General features: G+C 35.8%; 1 protein-coding gene across 1 annotated transcript; it reads left to right on the top strand.

Annotated features, from left to right (window-relative positions):
* Window positions 1-5,332: 5,332 nt before the first annotated feature.
* Window positions 5,333-8,546, top strand: LOC114340736 (uncharacterized). The gene has a single exon (XM_028291504.2). It carries the CDS (start codon window positions 5,366-5,368, stop codon window positions 8,528-8,530), a length of 3,165 nt encoding a protein of 1,054 aa, XP_028147305.2. The 5' UTR covers window positions 5,333-5,365; the 3' UTR covers window positions 8,531-8,546.
* Window positions 8,547-16,996: the final 8,450 nt, after the last annotated feature.

The raw sequence follows: 16,996 nt of genomic DNA, 5'->3' as shown, positions 1-16,996 counted from the left end.
TAAATAGGGATTTGATTAGTAATCCAAAGAATTTTTGGAAATTCATTAATGGTAGGAGAACATCAAGTAATATTCCGAAAAACATGGTTCTAAATAATTCAGTTGCTACCAATGGTCAACAAATTGTTGACTTATTTGCTAATCACTTTTCTACAGTCTTCTCAAATGCAAAGGCAATGTCTCCTGAAAAATTTTATAGCCAAATTAACATAGATTGTCCTGTGATACGTGTATCTGAGGTTTTCGAAAAGTTAGGGACTCTTCCTAATAAGCTAATGATTGGGGCTGATGGCATTCCAAATCTTGTTTTAAAACAGTGCAAATATTCATTATCTCAGCCATTGTGTAAACTGTTTAATTTGTCTCTATCTACTGGAATTTTTCCCCATATCTGGAAAGAAAGTTATATCTCGCCTATATTTAAAACAGGCTCCAGAAATGATGTAAAAAACTATCGTAGTGTATCCATACAATCATCTATCCCAAAATTATTTGATAGTCTCATGTATAGTTATTTGAACTGGCATTGCAAACACATCATTATTGATGAACAGCATGGTTTTAGAGGAGGTCATTCCACAATGACCAACTTGCTTCTATACCATGGTAGGTTGTTGGATGCCTTGGAGAGGGGGTATCAAGTTGATGCTGTGTATACTGACTTCTCCAAGGCATTTGATAAGGTCAATCACTTGTTATTGGTTGAGAAGCTGAGAAATATAGGTTTCTCTGATAGATTGGTGGAATGGTTGCGTAGTTTTTTGTGCGATAGAAGGCTAGTAGTTAAAATCGGTAACTTTATATCTAGTGTGATTGAGGTATGTTCAGGGGTTCCTCAGGGGGGACACTGCTCTCCTTTGTTATTTAACCTGTTTGTTAATGACCTCAAAAAGGTCTTGAAGTATTGTGACTTTCTCATGTTTGCTGATGATCTCAAATTATTTTTAACTATACGTAATGATCTTGACATTAGTTTACTACAAAAAGATTTGGATAGTCTTTCTCAGTGGTGTGAACATAATCTCTTAGACCTTAATATTGATAAATGCTTTCAGATTTCATTTCATAGGAAAAAAAATAGAATACCATCATTCTATTCTATAAATGGGCAAAATCTTAAAATAAATGAGGTAGCTAAAGACTTGGGTATACTATTTGACTCCAAACTGAATTTTAGTGATCATATAGATAAACTAGCAGTAAAAGCGAACAGGATGTTAGGTTTTACACTAAGAAATTGTAAAGGGTTATCTTTGGAGGCAGTGAAGACAGTATATGTTGGGTTGGTCAGATCACAGCTTGAATATGGGTCAATTATCTGGTCTCCTCAGTATAATGTCTATAAGTCGTTACTGGAGAGTGTGCAACATAAATTCCTACGATATTATAATTATATGTTCAATCTGAATATGATTCCTGACCACAACTATTCTCATATTTTAAGGTATCTTAAACTGGATACATTAGAGAAGAGAAGAACCATGTTTGATATTTGCTTTGTTTTCAAACTATTGAATGGAAATATATCATGTTCAGAAATTCTTTCACAAATCAAATTTGCTGTTCCACAGAGAATGCTTCGACAAAATAACTTATTTTTTATTGGCTTTCATGCAACAAATTATGGTAGACACTCATTCATGAATCGATCCCTAGAGTTTATGAATAGAGAAGATAGATTGGATGTGTTTAATAACTCTTTTCAGTCATTTAAGAGAACTCTTTTGGAAATATGTTAATGTTATATTGCTATTACATATGTGCCAGTTTATTAGTGATAACTTATGTACCTAATGGATTTATTATGTAAATAACTTTTTGTTCATTCTGTATGTGATATATTTGTACCTATATGTATCTTTTAAGCTTTTTTTAATAGGATGCTATTTAGATTAGTTTTGATATAGCCTTTAATCAAAAATGTACTACTATTATTTTTTTTTGTAATGGGGGTTTCCCGTCTAATAATAAATAATAAATAAATAATAAATAAAAAATAATAAATAATAAAAGTGTTTATATTCTTTGGGCCATATTACTCTTCTTCTTATAGTACCATCATTAAAGTTTGGCAACAATCTCAATGTCGTAGTGTCTATCTTGTGCAGCTCACAACAGTGAATCTGAGTTCAAACCACTCCAATCTATTAGATATTTCAACCACGAATGTTTGCGTCCTCCCAGTCCTCTCTTGTCTTCTATTTTCTAACGCTTTGCTCTATTGTTTCATGTAATATTACCAAGGTATGAAGTGTTTTTCTTTTCTATATTAAAAATGAACTTTATTTTTATTCAGCCTTTGAAGAACGTCTTAATTGCTTAACTGACTCATCCAGAGTATTTTCATGAGTCTTCTATAAATATGAGGCTCCTAACCTTCTTAAAATGTTTACTTTAAGCGTCCAGGTTTCAATCGCAATGTCATCTGCTTAAAGTAGGTTAGTAATTGGGTCGCTTTTTGTATCATTTTTTGTACTTTTTAAAGCTTTATCGAAGATATATCCTGAAGATTTATTAAACAATAAAGGGGATAGCATGCATTCTTGACGATACGTTAGTTCAAAAAGTTACAAAAATAATAAAGGTAAAGAACTTATTATTCCTAATTCATACATACCAAGTTTGATAGAAAAATTTTCTTAAAACGAGAAATGAATCACTTTGTTAAATAAAAGGTAAATTTAATGACTAAGACCAATGAGAATAATAATTTTAAAAAATCACTTCAAATGTTCAAAATGCTCGCGGTTCACAACCTGGCAATGTTCCTATTAGTAAACCTATTAGTAAATTCGTCACTTAAGACGTATTAGTTCACATTCGTCAATAATTCCTTGTTTTAAATCCTGCAAACATGTTGACCTCATATGTAAACCAAGACTTAATTTTAGATAACTCAAAGAAAAAATCCAATGGATTCAGGTCCGAAAAACGAGCAGGCCACTCTATGAATCCTCTATGTTCAATCCATCAATTTGATTTCTAACCCTTCGATCATAGTGTAAAAGCACTTCATGTTGAATCCAAAAATTTTGTGGTAACCGGCCATTCTGTTGAAGTGCATGAATAATTTGGTTATTTATTAAATCCGAATACACACACCCAAACTTATATGCAATCATCTGATATTTCTTATTATTTCGTGCGAATTTAAAAAAAAACGAACACACGAAGTCAAACAATATTTATTTTAAAGCAATTTAGTAACAAATACATAACAATTAAATAAAACAATAAACTATTTAAAAAACAAATTGGAAGTAGTTGTTTTAAAGTCGATAGCATAAAAAATTTCAGTGTAATAAGAATAATGTTTAAATTGTTTTATTTATTTTTTTTGTGTTTTGTGGTAGTCAGTGTTATCACCTCTAGTCCTTATGCACACTTCAGTTTGCGTGGGCACGCTCCTAGTCGAATTATCAACATTTTGTTGTGGTAGGTTGCTCCATCCTTCAAACGCAGCTTGTACTAGCCGTGCTATGTTTTGTGGTTTATTCCGGCGAGCTCTAATTTTTCTTTTAAGCATGTCCCACAAATACTCTATAGGGTTAAGCTCGGGTGAGTAAGCAGGCCACTCCAAACAAGAGATACCTTCTGCTTCAATGGTGTCTCTAGGCACTCTAATGGTATGTGGAGGTTCATTATCATGCAATAAAATTAAATTGTCTCCTGTTGCATCTCTCCAGAGCCTGACTACAGGTTATCAACATACCTGTGAGCAGTTAAAGTTGATTGTATGAAAATTAAAGGAGTTTTTTTACAGATCACAATTCCTCTCCAGAACATTACAGTTTCTGACAGTTTTCGTTCTTGCTTGTCTTCCTCAACCTCTAAGTACACGATTTGGTGGGTCATCTGATTTTACACAATTCCTGACTTTTTCTGAAAATAGCACATTTTGTCAATTCCCAATGTTCCAGTTTTGGTGGTGAAGACACCAATTTAGGCAATCAATCTTGTGCTGCCTGGATAGCTCGGGAACCCATAACTGTCTCCTGCTCTATACTTCTTGGCACGAACTCTTCTTTTTATCGTTTCAACTGAAACACCTGTAGCTTCCAAAAGCTGCCTTTGGAGCTGCAGGTGAGAAATGGTTGGGTGTCTTCCAGCTGATTGAACAATTAAACGATCGCGGCGAGTCGTTATTACTTTTTGGCGACTTTCCCTTGCTTTATGTTTAGCTTTCCTAGTTACTGTTACCTATCATAGGTTTTGGACAGAATGAAAACGGTATTATTGCATCCATAGCTTTCTTTGTGACCAGTGGATATTCATTGAAGAGTCGAATCCAAAATGATGCAACATCTACATTAACTTTGATTTTCTTTAGTTTTGACTGAGCCTCTACTTCTTCAACTAGTTTACTGTACTTAAGTTTAAGTCCACGGTCGTTTTTTATATTTATCAGTTCACCCTCTTCATCAGTAGTGAACAAGGCCGTGTCATAAGCCGACTCGATGTATGGATTTCGCACCCAGTCCATTGATGACGTATCGAGGGAGGGATAATACTTTTTAACATTGTCATTCAGCTTACTAAGACTGACAGATTTGGTTCTATATTGCAATTATTGTTTGTTAACTCAAACATGTCCCACGTGGCTTGATTTTCAACTTTCTTTATCCACAGTAAAAGCTTTTGCTGGAAGGAACTGATTTTATCAGTAGAGGTGAGGATGTTTTCTTGTTTTCCCCGCATGCCCTTATTTAAATCATACAATTTCCCAAAAATATCTGCCAAAAACGCAACTTTGGTGCACCAGGTGTCATCACTAAAGAAATTGGTATATTCAGACTTTTCGCAAGTAAAATATACTAACAGCTCCTTTTTAAGTGCGTAGAATTTTTGAAGGACACGTCCGCGAGATAACCATCTTACTTCTGTACGCCTCAGAATCCATAGCAGAACACAAACTATTAAATACTATCGCTGTTAAATGCCTATTTTTGATGTAGTTCACCATTTTCACAACAGTTTGTAAAACATCATTCAGTTCAGGCATCAATGACTGAGCAACAAGTGCTTCTCTGTGTAAAAAACAATGTGTGAAAATAATATCTGGATTTTCCTTTTGGACTAAAGCCAGCACAAATTTCGCGGCACACCTACAGGGAGTTCAGGGCACACCAGTGTGCCACGGCACACTGATTGGGAACCTTATTTTGGACAATTTCCATCCAAACATTCAACTTTTTTGGATGCTGTCCTAAAACGATATCAATATTAACATTTCAATAGGATATTTCTCACTTAATTGAACTGTTTTTATTGTACAACTTATTACTGTGAATTGGTTTGTCTTCTAAAAGTGTTTATTGTTTCAGGGACCTATACGATTGTTGCATGAAGCCTACAAGGAAGCACGATGACATCCGTCACATTACCGTCAGGTTCGGGTACTTTAAATGGAGGATATTCATCGTCAATGACGGAAAAGTTACCCAGCAACAAACCTGATTTTGATGCACTACGCACAATAAAACGTTCCCTCAGTTTAACATCAACCGATTCATGTAAGAAACGTCGGAAACAATCTACTCCCATTAGGATATCAACCAGCGAAAAAGACAGTCCGACTGCTAGTCCTATTGAAGGTAAGTCCGTGCCTTCACCAGAACCAACCCATCGTTGTCTATTGTGTCAACGTTGTTTCTCATATCCAGAGCAGCTACAAAATCATATTTGCGAGAATCCTTCTTTAGAGTGCAAGAAAGAACCCGATGACCATCCTACTACACCATCATCAGTTTCTTACTTGGACCAACCAGATACACCACTAGGACTCTCCATGATGCGATCTGATATGCAATGGGTGAACGATATGCAAAATAAAGAGTGGATTGGTTCTAGTTTACCAAACATCTCATTTAACGCAGCTAATCCTATGTTTATGGCTCTACCTCAATATTCACATTCAGACAATATTTCTCTTAAACCTATCAGAATTTTTAACCCAGATGCTTACTGTGATCTTTGCAACAAAGAATTTTGTAATAAATATTTTCTTAAAACACATAAAGCAAACAAGCACGGAATTTACACAGATAGTTCTTCATCAGAGCCTTTGCCGGCATCTGTCAACATACCACCACTTTCAACTAACCTAAAGTTACCTAACCTCGTGCCAACTGCAGACCAGTCAACTGCAACCAATGAACCAAAAACGCCAGTTAATATGATTAACCCATTTAATAGTATATTTCAAAACCCTTTTTTATCTACAAACCAAACAACTCTAACTGAAAGTGAAATAAACGAAAATGTTGCCATGTCAAATGGGATGTCATCTTCAAGTGACAGTGATAAGTTTTTTTCTGAAGATCATCGCGCCGAAGAAAACACAAGTCCTTGTATACAAACCGAATCTACCTCAATAAAAAACGATCCAGATGGATTCTTTCAAGATACATCGAGTAAATTATCGTCAGATCAAACAAACCGTGAATCAGACTTGTCATATCGTTTAAGAAAAATTGGTGTCATGAATCCTAAAGCATTTTGTGAGATTTGTTGTAAGGAATACTGTAATAAATATTTTTTAAGAACTCATAAGTTAAAACGGCACGGTATATACATTCCAGAAGACAAAGAGAAGGATATAAGGGGTGAATGCATGTCAGGTTTTTCCTCGTCAACAAACGTACAAACTAGTCCTCTAAATCTGATAATGACAGAGCAAGGCAGCTCTGATAGTAAAATTACGTCTCCTACTAGTATTGGTTGTGATCTATGCTGCATTAAATTTCAGAACGCGAGTCTTGCACACTTACACAACATTAGTGTTCATGGAAGGGTATGTTCCAGAGAATCTGAAGAATCAGACAGACCATCGCAACAAGACGTCAAACCTTCCGAAGGATCAAAGTCATCTGAAAAATCCATAAACCCAGAAGCCATTAGTGAAGACCTACAAAAACTTCAAACAATGATCCTACAACTGAATGATATCAATATTACTAAAGTTTCTTCCAATTGTACGATTTGTAACAAGGAATTCGAGAACAGGTTTTTTCTTCAGTCTCATATGATATCAGAACATAGTTTACTGCTAGATGAAGGAGAATGTGAAAAATCTGGAGACCAAGAAACATCATCAAATAATAATACTATATGTGATATATGTGGAAAGGACTTGCCTAACTTTGAAGAACTATCAAGGCATATAATGGAGTTCCATTCTAATAACTCTATGGTAGGTGATGTTGCTAAAGAAGACAGTAATGTTGCAAACAGTGGTGAAAAATTATCTAGTAGGGTATCAATTTCCGGTGGACATATCCCAGAACGACGTATATCTATGAATGTAACTCCCACCAGTAGTTACTGTGAGATCTGTAACAAAGAGCTGTGTAACAAATATTTCATGAAAACACACATGCAAAGAATGCACGGTATAGAAATCGAGAATGGTGCACAAATTGGTGGAGTTGTATGTGACATATGCAACAAAGAACTATGTAGTAAATATTTTTTACGTGTACATAAACATAACACTCATGGTATTATCGAATATGGAGGAAATCTGCTTCCTCCAAGAAAATCAGACGGAGAACCTTCAGTACTACCATCACCTTCCCTGCCACTAGAAGCAGATCCAGCTTTGAAGCCTGGTGATTTGGCAGATATGAGTCATAGATATTTCAGTCATTTTACAGAAGTATGTACCATCTGTAATAGAAGATTTCGAAGTACCAAATGGTTGAAAGCACATCTGATAACAGATCACGGCCAGGTAGGAGCTGAAAAATGGGCTGAAATCGAGCATCAGCTACAGCAAAATCGAGGAATAACAAGTAAACCAGTCATGTCTTCAAGTGCGGAAGGTAATCCTAGTTTGAAAGTACCAAATGGTAGTCAAGACTTACAACAAAAAGTAGGCGGAGTTCAAAATTTTATATCTAGTTTATTTGGTATAGATGAGAGTAATTCCAAGATGTACCAGTGTTCTTACTGTTCATTCACCTCACCCTTACTGCCACTGTTATTCGTTCATGAAAGGTCTCACATGAACAGCGAAGGGTTCTCATTGAAATGTCCTGTATGCCCTCAAAATTTTGTAGATCGTAAGCTTCTGCAACGTCATTTATTATCTAGTCACGCCTTTCTTTTACCAACAACAAACAGAGAGGAAGAAACCAAAGAGATATATACGAGTAAAGAGAATTTTGAAGACGATAGTCTTTCTAAACAAGAACAAGGTATCTCAACGTCAAGTCAGGGAAAATGCAAACAACCACCATCTCCAATCAAATCAAAACCAATTGAATTGTCTTCTGAAATCGAACAATCGTTGAAGGATGTAGCGAAAAGGATGCAATGGCCAGCTACCTATGCTATACCACAAAATCAGTTAGAACATGACCACCAAGATGAAGCATCTTTATCGTCAGGGCCAGGATATGTAATGCAGGCATTCCTCTTGGAAGAGTCAACTTCTGAACGCAGGGTTATGCCTTCTGTAGTTGTCTTACCCATGTTACAGAAACAACCAGCTCCTCTCACAGTTACTTTCACACTGACTCCGGCCTAACACATCCTCACATATAGTTTGCATATATGTGTTATATTTTTTTAAGAAACAATTGATGGCGATTCCACGACACCTGTGATTTTTTTAATTTTAATTATAATTATGTATAATCCTAATTAATATATAGATATATAAGCGATTCCTATATTTGCAAGTTAACTCATATATTATGAGAAGGAACATATGAGCACATATTTTTATGCAAATACGGAAAGACTGAGTGAAATTTTTATATAGTCTGTTGATTTTCACTTTAATATATCGAGATACTGATGTTTTGTACGATAAAGCTTTAGGTGATGTTTAAAGAAGTTCCTATTTTATATCTCGATATAATAATATAATTATTCACAAGTATGTACGTATTCAGTTGTTAGATGTAGCTTGCTCAACAGTCAGTTAAAAATGTTCCGCGTACCTAGTCCATGTAACTCAGGGTTTGCTGAAAAGGGTACAATCAAATCAGCCATTCACGTCTCCACTGAGGTGACGCATTCCTTTTCGAGTTCCTGACTATAGTAGCATAGGATAATCATTACATTCATTTGCGCTTGGTTGAGACCTCCCCTAACCGTACAAAGAACCTGCACTTTATACAGATCATGCCAAACGCCTTAACATACTAAACGACATATTTTGACAGCTATCTACAGATCTAATCAAACTCTCTCTACGACGCGCGACGTTGGAACCCATGATAAGCTCGATGTCGCACTGATCGGTGGGAGCTTATCTTGAGGATGAACGTAGTATAGTATCGACCAATTCGCGCCTTGTTATCTAACCGCTTAATTCTCTGACATTGTTTTGTTAAGTTATTTTTTGCTTAGGTACTTATTTCGTTTTGTTTTGTTTAGTATTTAGGAAGTTGTTTTTGTTTAGTAGCATAATGCAAAATAAAACAATAAAGAAACAGTTCAATTCTAAAGCCAAGAAAGAAGAAAGTTGGCGCAGACATACGTTGCTATCTTTTTTATATGCCTATTTCGTTATTGTTCTTATCAATCAAGCTCTTTGCTTAGCATTTCTATTAAAAAGAGAATTATTTGAAAATAAGTAATATAGAATATAAGAGGAGAGTTATTATTATTGAGTGTATACATAAGATCCGCCAGATCTTCCATAACTGATAAATTGATACGTTGTGGATTTTACAGTAGCAATATCACATGCCATGGCCAATAACATGCTATGGCAGTGAAGCCTGGGCCCTGAAAGAAACATCCAAAAACAAACTCGACACATTTAAAAGGATACTAGGACCTGTGAGGGAAAATGGAATCTTCAGAAGTCGATACAACAACGAGCTTTATCAACTTTATAAGGAAACACTCCTGTCAGACTTCATTAGAATACAAATATTGCAATGGGCCGGACATGTGATAAGAATGGGAGAGGATTGGCTACCAAAAAGAGCACTGAATGGTAGAATGCAGGGAAAGAGACCGGTTGGAAAGCCAAGAAAGTGCTGGGAAGACACAGTAAACAGCGACGCACAAGCCCTTTTAGGAATCCGTGTATGGAGAAGAGCAGCCACAGACAAGCAAGGGTGGCGGCAAAGAATAAAGGAGGCCAAGGATCAATTTGGGCTGTAGTGCCGTAGAAGAAGAATAATGTCACATGTCAACATCACAAGACTGTTCATCTACAGTCTAGACAAGGTTATGAAGAAACTAGGCATTCCAAAAAAATTAATTTGCATTCATTCATTCATATGGACCAAAATGCTGCCGACAGTAAAAATGTAAAATCAACTCTCTTTGAAATACACAGATACCTTAGCCAACACGCTGGGATGATATGTTTTCAGTATGGTCTTAGAAAATATCATTTTGACACGCCAATTTCAGACGGTACAGGAACTATATTTAATAAATCAGTTCAACTGATATAGGCATCATTACAAAACAAGGGCAAGATTCACAAATCTAGTATACGTCTAGTATACCTAACAGCGACAACAGAAATAATAGAACTACATATAAATCCAAATAAAAACAAGTTTATGCAGAGCTCACTACGAATGACCAAAACTTTGGAATAGTAAGAGAGTACATATATCTGGTCTCACGTGTTGACCCAACAAAACACACTGGTGACCCAAATAGGTATTACTAGGCGTCCCAAAATAACTAGCTTACAAACTGGTATGTTAAGAAACAAGAGTAAGATTGTAGAGGATGCTGATAGTTCCGGTTTTCACGTATAGATCCGATTCATGGGCTCTAACTAAATCAACTTTGGAGCAGTTTGTGGAAAGGAAACATGGAGAGTGGACCAAAGCGCATTCTTGCATTTGGTGATGTAAGATACTAAAAGTCTGTGTACCTACTTCTAGCTGGAAAACCCAAGCACACAACAGAGAAATGTATCGTAGGAAACTTGTAAAGGTCGAGTTTCTCTAAAGGCAGTACCACAACCGATGACTCGGAAGAGATAGAAAATAGATTAGGGAGAAGATAAGATAAAGGAATCAATGAAGAGGTATTACAAAATCGATGGAACAACTTTAAGATAAACACAGAAACGAAGGAAAATATTAACACGCAAAACTATAGTCAAAGTAACTATAAAAACAGTAGTGGAAGACGTATGTCGTATCATGCATTTAATAGCAGCTTTATTGTAAGCAGAACCAAACGGTAACACACTACACATAACAATCAGTATTCTAACTCTGACGCGGTACCTTTGATCTCTTTAAGTACAAATTCGGTGATCTTGACGCCATATTGTGTAAGGGCAAATCGGGCATGACACTGCACATATGGATGGGACAGAGCCGACTATAGTTTATTTTGAAAAATTGTATACTGGGCTGATCCGACAGCCTGATAGGATAAAAGGAAGGGGAGAAAGAAAGTATACTGGGTTGATAGTTCCGTTGATAATACTGTCGTATTGACAGAAGTTATTTAGGAACTATTTTTTACACAGTAATGAAACACAATTAAACAAATGTCGCTACTGTGTTCACTAGCAAATTATTTCGTCTCATTTTGCTTACTAGACAGTTGGTTTTCGTTTTGATTTAAAACAGACCTCAGGCCGTTCTGTTGATCCCAAGAGGGTGAAACGTACATAAACCGATGGTGGTTGTCTCTGAAACTGAAGGAAATATTAACTGTCTTTAAAAAAAGACGTTTTTATCGAGACACGCTATTTTACTTGCTAAATGCTTATGTTGTTAGAGGATTAAACTGTTATATTGGTTGAATAGATCGGTTCCAAATAGAAAGTTAATTTGATGAATTGAAATCATCAAAAGAACCAATCTATCTGAGTTGTAACACTCTCCATGTCGACTTGTAGGCTAAATCAGTTCCAATATTTTGGTGTTTAAAGGTTTCACCGAGCAAAACTCGGTGTGTCGGTTATGTCATTCACTGCTACATTTTACTAGAAGATATTATGACCAGAAGCCGCATTTTTCAATGCCTGACGGCCCTGCCTTACTATCATTCATATTAATCTACCTACGAAAAACAAAATTCGAAACGAACCAACTTTTAGAAGTCCGATATGTACGCTACGCGCTCGTCAACGTACGTCTATGTTGAACTAGCGCTCAGTTTCTACTGACAATTAAAGTGACAATGTACATGTGCAACAGTGTCACGGATCCGTGCCACGCGCACTGAAAACGCAGCCTGACACGGATTCGCGCCATATGCACTATCTGAAAACGCAGCCTGACACGGATCCGTGTCATGCGCACTGAAAACGCCCCATGGCACGGATCCGTGTCAAGCGCAGTGAAAGGGTTATGCTACTTTACAGCATCGCGGGAATCTCAACCAAGTGATTCACTTGTCCTTCCTTACACTTTGCGATACTTTCTGTTGTCATGTGGGTGGTAGTTATAGACCACGCAGGAATTCAGATTCGTCGCCTAAATTTTTGAGACATAGGAAACTATTTTATATTGAAACGGCGACGCACTAGGCTCATATACACTATAATAATAGATATGTATATTATAAGCAATCGTGGACATGGTTAAAGACTAAGATTAGCTCTTGGCACGTAACTAGCGCCGGGATCTTACTATGTAATATGTAGGTTTGTTTGTGGCACAAATATGTGACTGTGAATTCACGTGAGAGTATTTGTTAATGTTTATTTTGCAAAAAGTGCTTTATTTATCATTGAATCTGCATCAAACTCGAATTTTTTACCAAATATTTTTATTGTTTATATAAGAATGAATCGACTGCTTCAAGGACTGATGACATGCCTTTTATGCTGTCAGTAATCGATTGCGCCATAATAGAGCTTTATAGAGACATAGTAAAAGTTGGGTTACCTCCATTTTCACTTTTTAGATAGAATAAAGCGATAAATACATGTACGCGATCGCAACAACGACAATGTGGTCATCATCATCATCATTTAATCTTCGCCTGTCCACTCCTTAACATAGATCTCCCTGATAATTTTCCATCTGTTCACTTAATCTTCCAACGTATTGGTGGACGACCTCTGCTTCGGTAGGCATCATCTCTTGGTCTCCATTCCAGTATCCGCTTTGTCCATCTGTTATATGTCATTCGAGTCACGTGACTTGCTCAGTTCCATTTCAGTGTTGCTATTCTCTCTTCTGCATCAGCCGCTCCTGATCTTTGTCGTAGCTGGCGGTTTGGGATCATATATCGTCTGGGCCTACCTTTCCTTCTTTTACCATAACTTTTTGATTCCATCACCTGCTTTGGTAGTCTTCCCTGGTCCATTCTGGTAATGTGTCCATACCATTTTAATTTTCTTTTTTGTATCTTGGTTATTATCGATTCCTGTTTCAGTCCTTGTCTAATATCTTCATTTCTTATTCTGTCAATATATCAAACGTATATCAAACGCAAAACTGTGCACCGACCATCGCACAATAAGCTTAATGGGACACACACTAAAAGTATTTCTTAAAGTGATACATACAAGAATTCACAAAAAACTAGACGCTGACATCACTGATACTCAATTCGGGTTTCGAAATGGGCTTGGAACAAGGGAAGCACTATTTGCACTTAATATCATGTGCCAAAGATGCTTATCTTCAATATTTACTATAACCAGAAGGCGAATATTAGAGTAGAACGGGAAACAACCGAGGAACTCGAGATCAAAAAAGGCGTAAGGCAGGGATGCATACTTTCACCAACCTTGTTTAACTTATATTCAGAAGATATTATAAACAGAGCCCGTGCTGACCAAGATATAGGAGTTAAAATAACATAAAAAAAAAACAAAAATAATGATGGTGTCGAAATCTCCACAAAAATTTTCTGACATAACCGTACATGATCAAAGAATTGAGCGTGTTAGAAAATATAATTACCTGGGAACTGTTATTAATGAAAACAACGACAACTCTGAAGAAATCAAGATCAGAATAGAAAAAGCTAGAGCTACTTTTACCAAAATGAAAACAGTTTTATGCGGAAGAGAGCTAAGTTTAAATCTTAAAATTGGCCTCATGAGATGTTACGTGCTGTCAGTTCTTTTCTATGGAATGGAAGCTTGGACACTGAAAAAGATCGATACAAGGAAAATAGAAGCATTCGAGATGTGGATGTACCGCAGGATACTGAGAATATCGTGGACAGAGAGAGTGACAAACATGGAAGTGTTGCGAAGGATGCAGAAAGAAAAAGAGCTTGCGCTTACTATTAAAAAGCGCAAACTGCAATACTTGGGACATATAATGAGGGGACAAAAGTACCAGCTACTACAATTAATTATTCAGGGAAAAATAATAGGTAAAAGATCCATTGGCAGAAGAAAACATTCATGGTTGAAGAATTTAAGAGATTGGTACAAGTGCAGCAGCTGCCAATTATTTAGATCTACGGTATCAAAAATACGCATAGCCTTGATAATAGCCAAACTTCGGAACGAGGACGGCACCTGAAGAAGAAGATCGTCGCGAAACGCCCAACATAGCACGCTCCACTGCCCTTTGAGACACATGCTCTTTGCAAAAGATCCGTGTGACAACTGTATATATACTTGAAGAGTATTCTCACCAAATTTGATGAAAATTGGAGCAATAATACCGGAGTTATAGAGATTTGAATACCGCGTGGTCGATACGCGCTCTCTATCTATTCAGCTCTATCCTACATCTTACATCTATCTCTAGCCTTTTCCTTCTTTTTGATTATATTTTAGAGCAGCTGAGAATTACATGTTGTAGGTACAGTAGTTCGTTATAGCACGTTTCTTTAGTATACGATTCAGATAAATACATCACAACAGTTTTTGATTAATTCTTTTATCTTTTCAAAGAGCTCTATTAAGAATTTCCAATCTACTATTCTTCTATTTGATAAAGTGTTTATATCATTTACACTATTCTTTTGATGAAGTTTCTCGAAAAACCAAAACCTTTTTAACCTCATTTCTTGATCTATTTGCCAAATATTCTTGACTCTTCTAATTATTTAGTGCATTAGTAATTGATTTGAGATTTCCAATTTCTGATAGTGTTGTTCGTAGATGGCTTCTTGGACTTTTAGGTCCTCAAGCAGTCAGTCGTTTAGCAGTTAACATTCACCAACATTTTAGTTGTGTGAGCTCTATGATGGCAGTATTAAATTTACTGGGACAGCCTCATAGTTCAATTACATAGCTCTATTGAGCTATTGTTGTTTTGTATCTATATGCTTTCCAGTTTAGCTTGCTATCTAAGCGAATATCTGCGTAGTTGAGTTTTTGGTCCGTGTTTCAAGTATTTGACATGCTTTAAAAATATATTACCAAGTCACTTTTCGGAAGAACCCACAGTACTGCTCCTCAGTAAGCAAAAGATGCTATCAAGTCTCTGGAGAAAATCATATCTCCTAGTATTGATGCTATACAAGGAGAACTATTGAAGTTTCTTGAATGACAAAGGCACACAGATCATCTAGGTGCTCTATCTGTACCGCTATATAGAATTCAGGAAATCTGCCAAGTGACTGGTGTACTTCAGTATATATTCCAGTACATAAAAAATCAAGCCACTACAAAATTCAACACCTCTCTTACATTATCACTTATATCCAATAGCAGTAAATCTTGCTGGATATCCTGAAAAATAGATGAGGCCTGAAGGAACAGTAATACTTTAAAAAAACTGATTGTCTACAGATTTCCAGGAAGAAGAGTAAAGGGACGGTCACCGAATCGGTGGACTGACCAAGTCTGGCATTTAACGGACCCTTCATTATTCATATTCCGTACTCACCGTGCCTAGCCTATTGATAATTTGTTCTAGTTCTTCTAGTGAAGACGCCAATATAACAGTGTCATCAGCATAACGTAGATTTATAATTTTTCGCCCTCCTGTAGTTGCTCAACCTTGCCATTCCTCAAAAACTTGACGCACAATGTGTTCACTATACTATATTGAATAGAATGGAAGATATTATACATCCCTGTCGAACTCAAGATTTTAATACCCACCATAAAATGTTTCCGTACTACCTGTATGTAGCGATCACATATTTGTATTTATCTACTTTGAATTGAATGATGTCGATTTGTCATGACCAAAATCATTCCGAATACAAAAGAAGTCCTATAGACTTTTGAAATAAAATGAATTTTAGGTAAATACATATAGTACAATCCTTATTTCTGTAAAATAAACTAAAATAGGCTGTGATTATACTTGTCAAATGGTATTTTAGAGTTACAACTAACTACCTCGGTAAAGATAATACACCAAATGCGTTCATTGCTATAGTTAGAAAGCTTAAAAATTTTCCCGTGGTAATAAAATCAATTTTCTTTTCATATATCAATTATCATACAGTCAAGTCACGAGACTTTTTTATTTTCATTTGCCGTAAATGCCATAAATTGTCCATGATTGCTTATTATTTTTATAATACCATTAGTTTCCAGAAAAACATTATTATTTACACATTTTAATCAATGTTCTTTACTCTTTACTTTTATATTTTGTGATTTATACATTTGTTTTGTGGTGTAAGGTTGTAAAATAGTTTATAAGCAAGATATACTATTTATATATACAATATTCACAGGTAATTCTGATTACTAGATTTAAATTTTTTATAGCTTTATTTACATCAAATTGGTCTGCAAAAAATTAAAAATGTAAACAATGGAAAATTGATGTTTTAAGAACGATCATACCAAAAGCTTACAAAGAAATAATTACTTAGTTACTCATATCAAAAATATCTGCTTAAATAACACAGAATATACTTTTCAGAAGGATTTTTGTGCCCCGAATCACTGAATCTGAGCTCCAAATTGACAAATTCGGATTTTTATTAAATTCCTGAGATATCGTTACCTAAAAAGTGCAAAAACAGCGGTTTTGTCCGTTTTGAGGTTATGTAGCATTGCAATATAATTTCTCTTCCAGAAACTGTTATAACCATCTTTCAGTTGAAAAGTTACACTCTTTTAAATGACGTTGAATTTACTTAGATATCTTCCATTTTCCTTAAAAACCTA

Source organism: Diabrotica virgifera, chromosome 10 (assembly GCF_917563875.1).
Source record: "Diabrotica virgifera virgifera chromosome 10, PGI_DIABVI_V3a".
Lineage (NCBI taxonomy): Eukaryota > Metazoa > Arthropoda > Insecta > Coleoptera > Chrysomelidae > Diabrotica > Diabrotica virgifera.
This window is presented reverse-complemented; position numbering and strand designations above follow the sequence as displayed.

What these genes read in the sequence shown, in the direction of transcription:
- LOC114340736 (XM_028291504.2), top strand. Translation starts at nt 5,366, where the DNA reads ATGACATCCGTCACATTACCGTCAGGTTCGGGTACTTTAAATGGAGGA.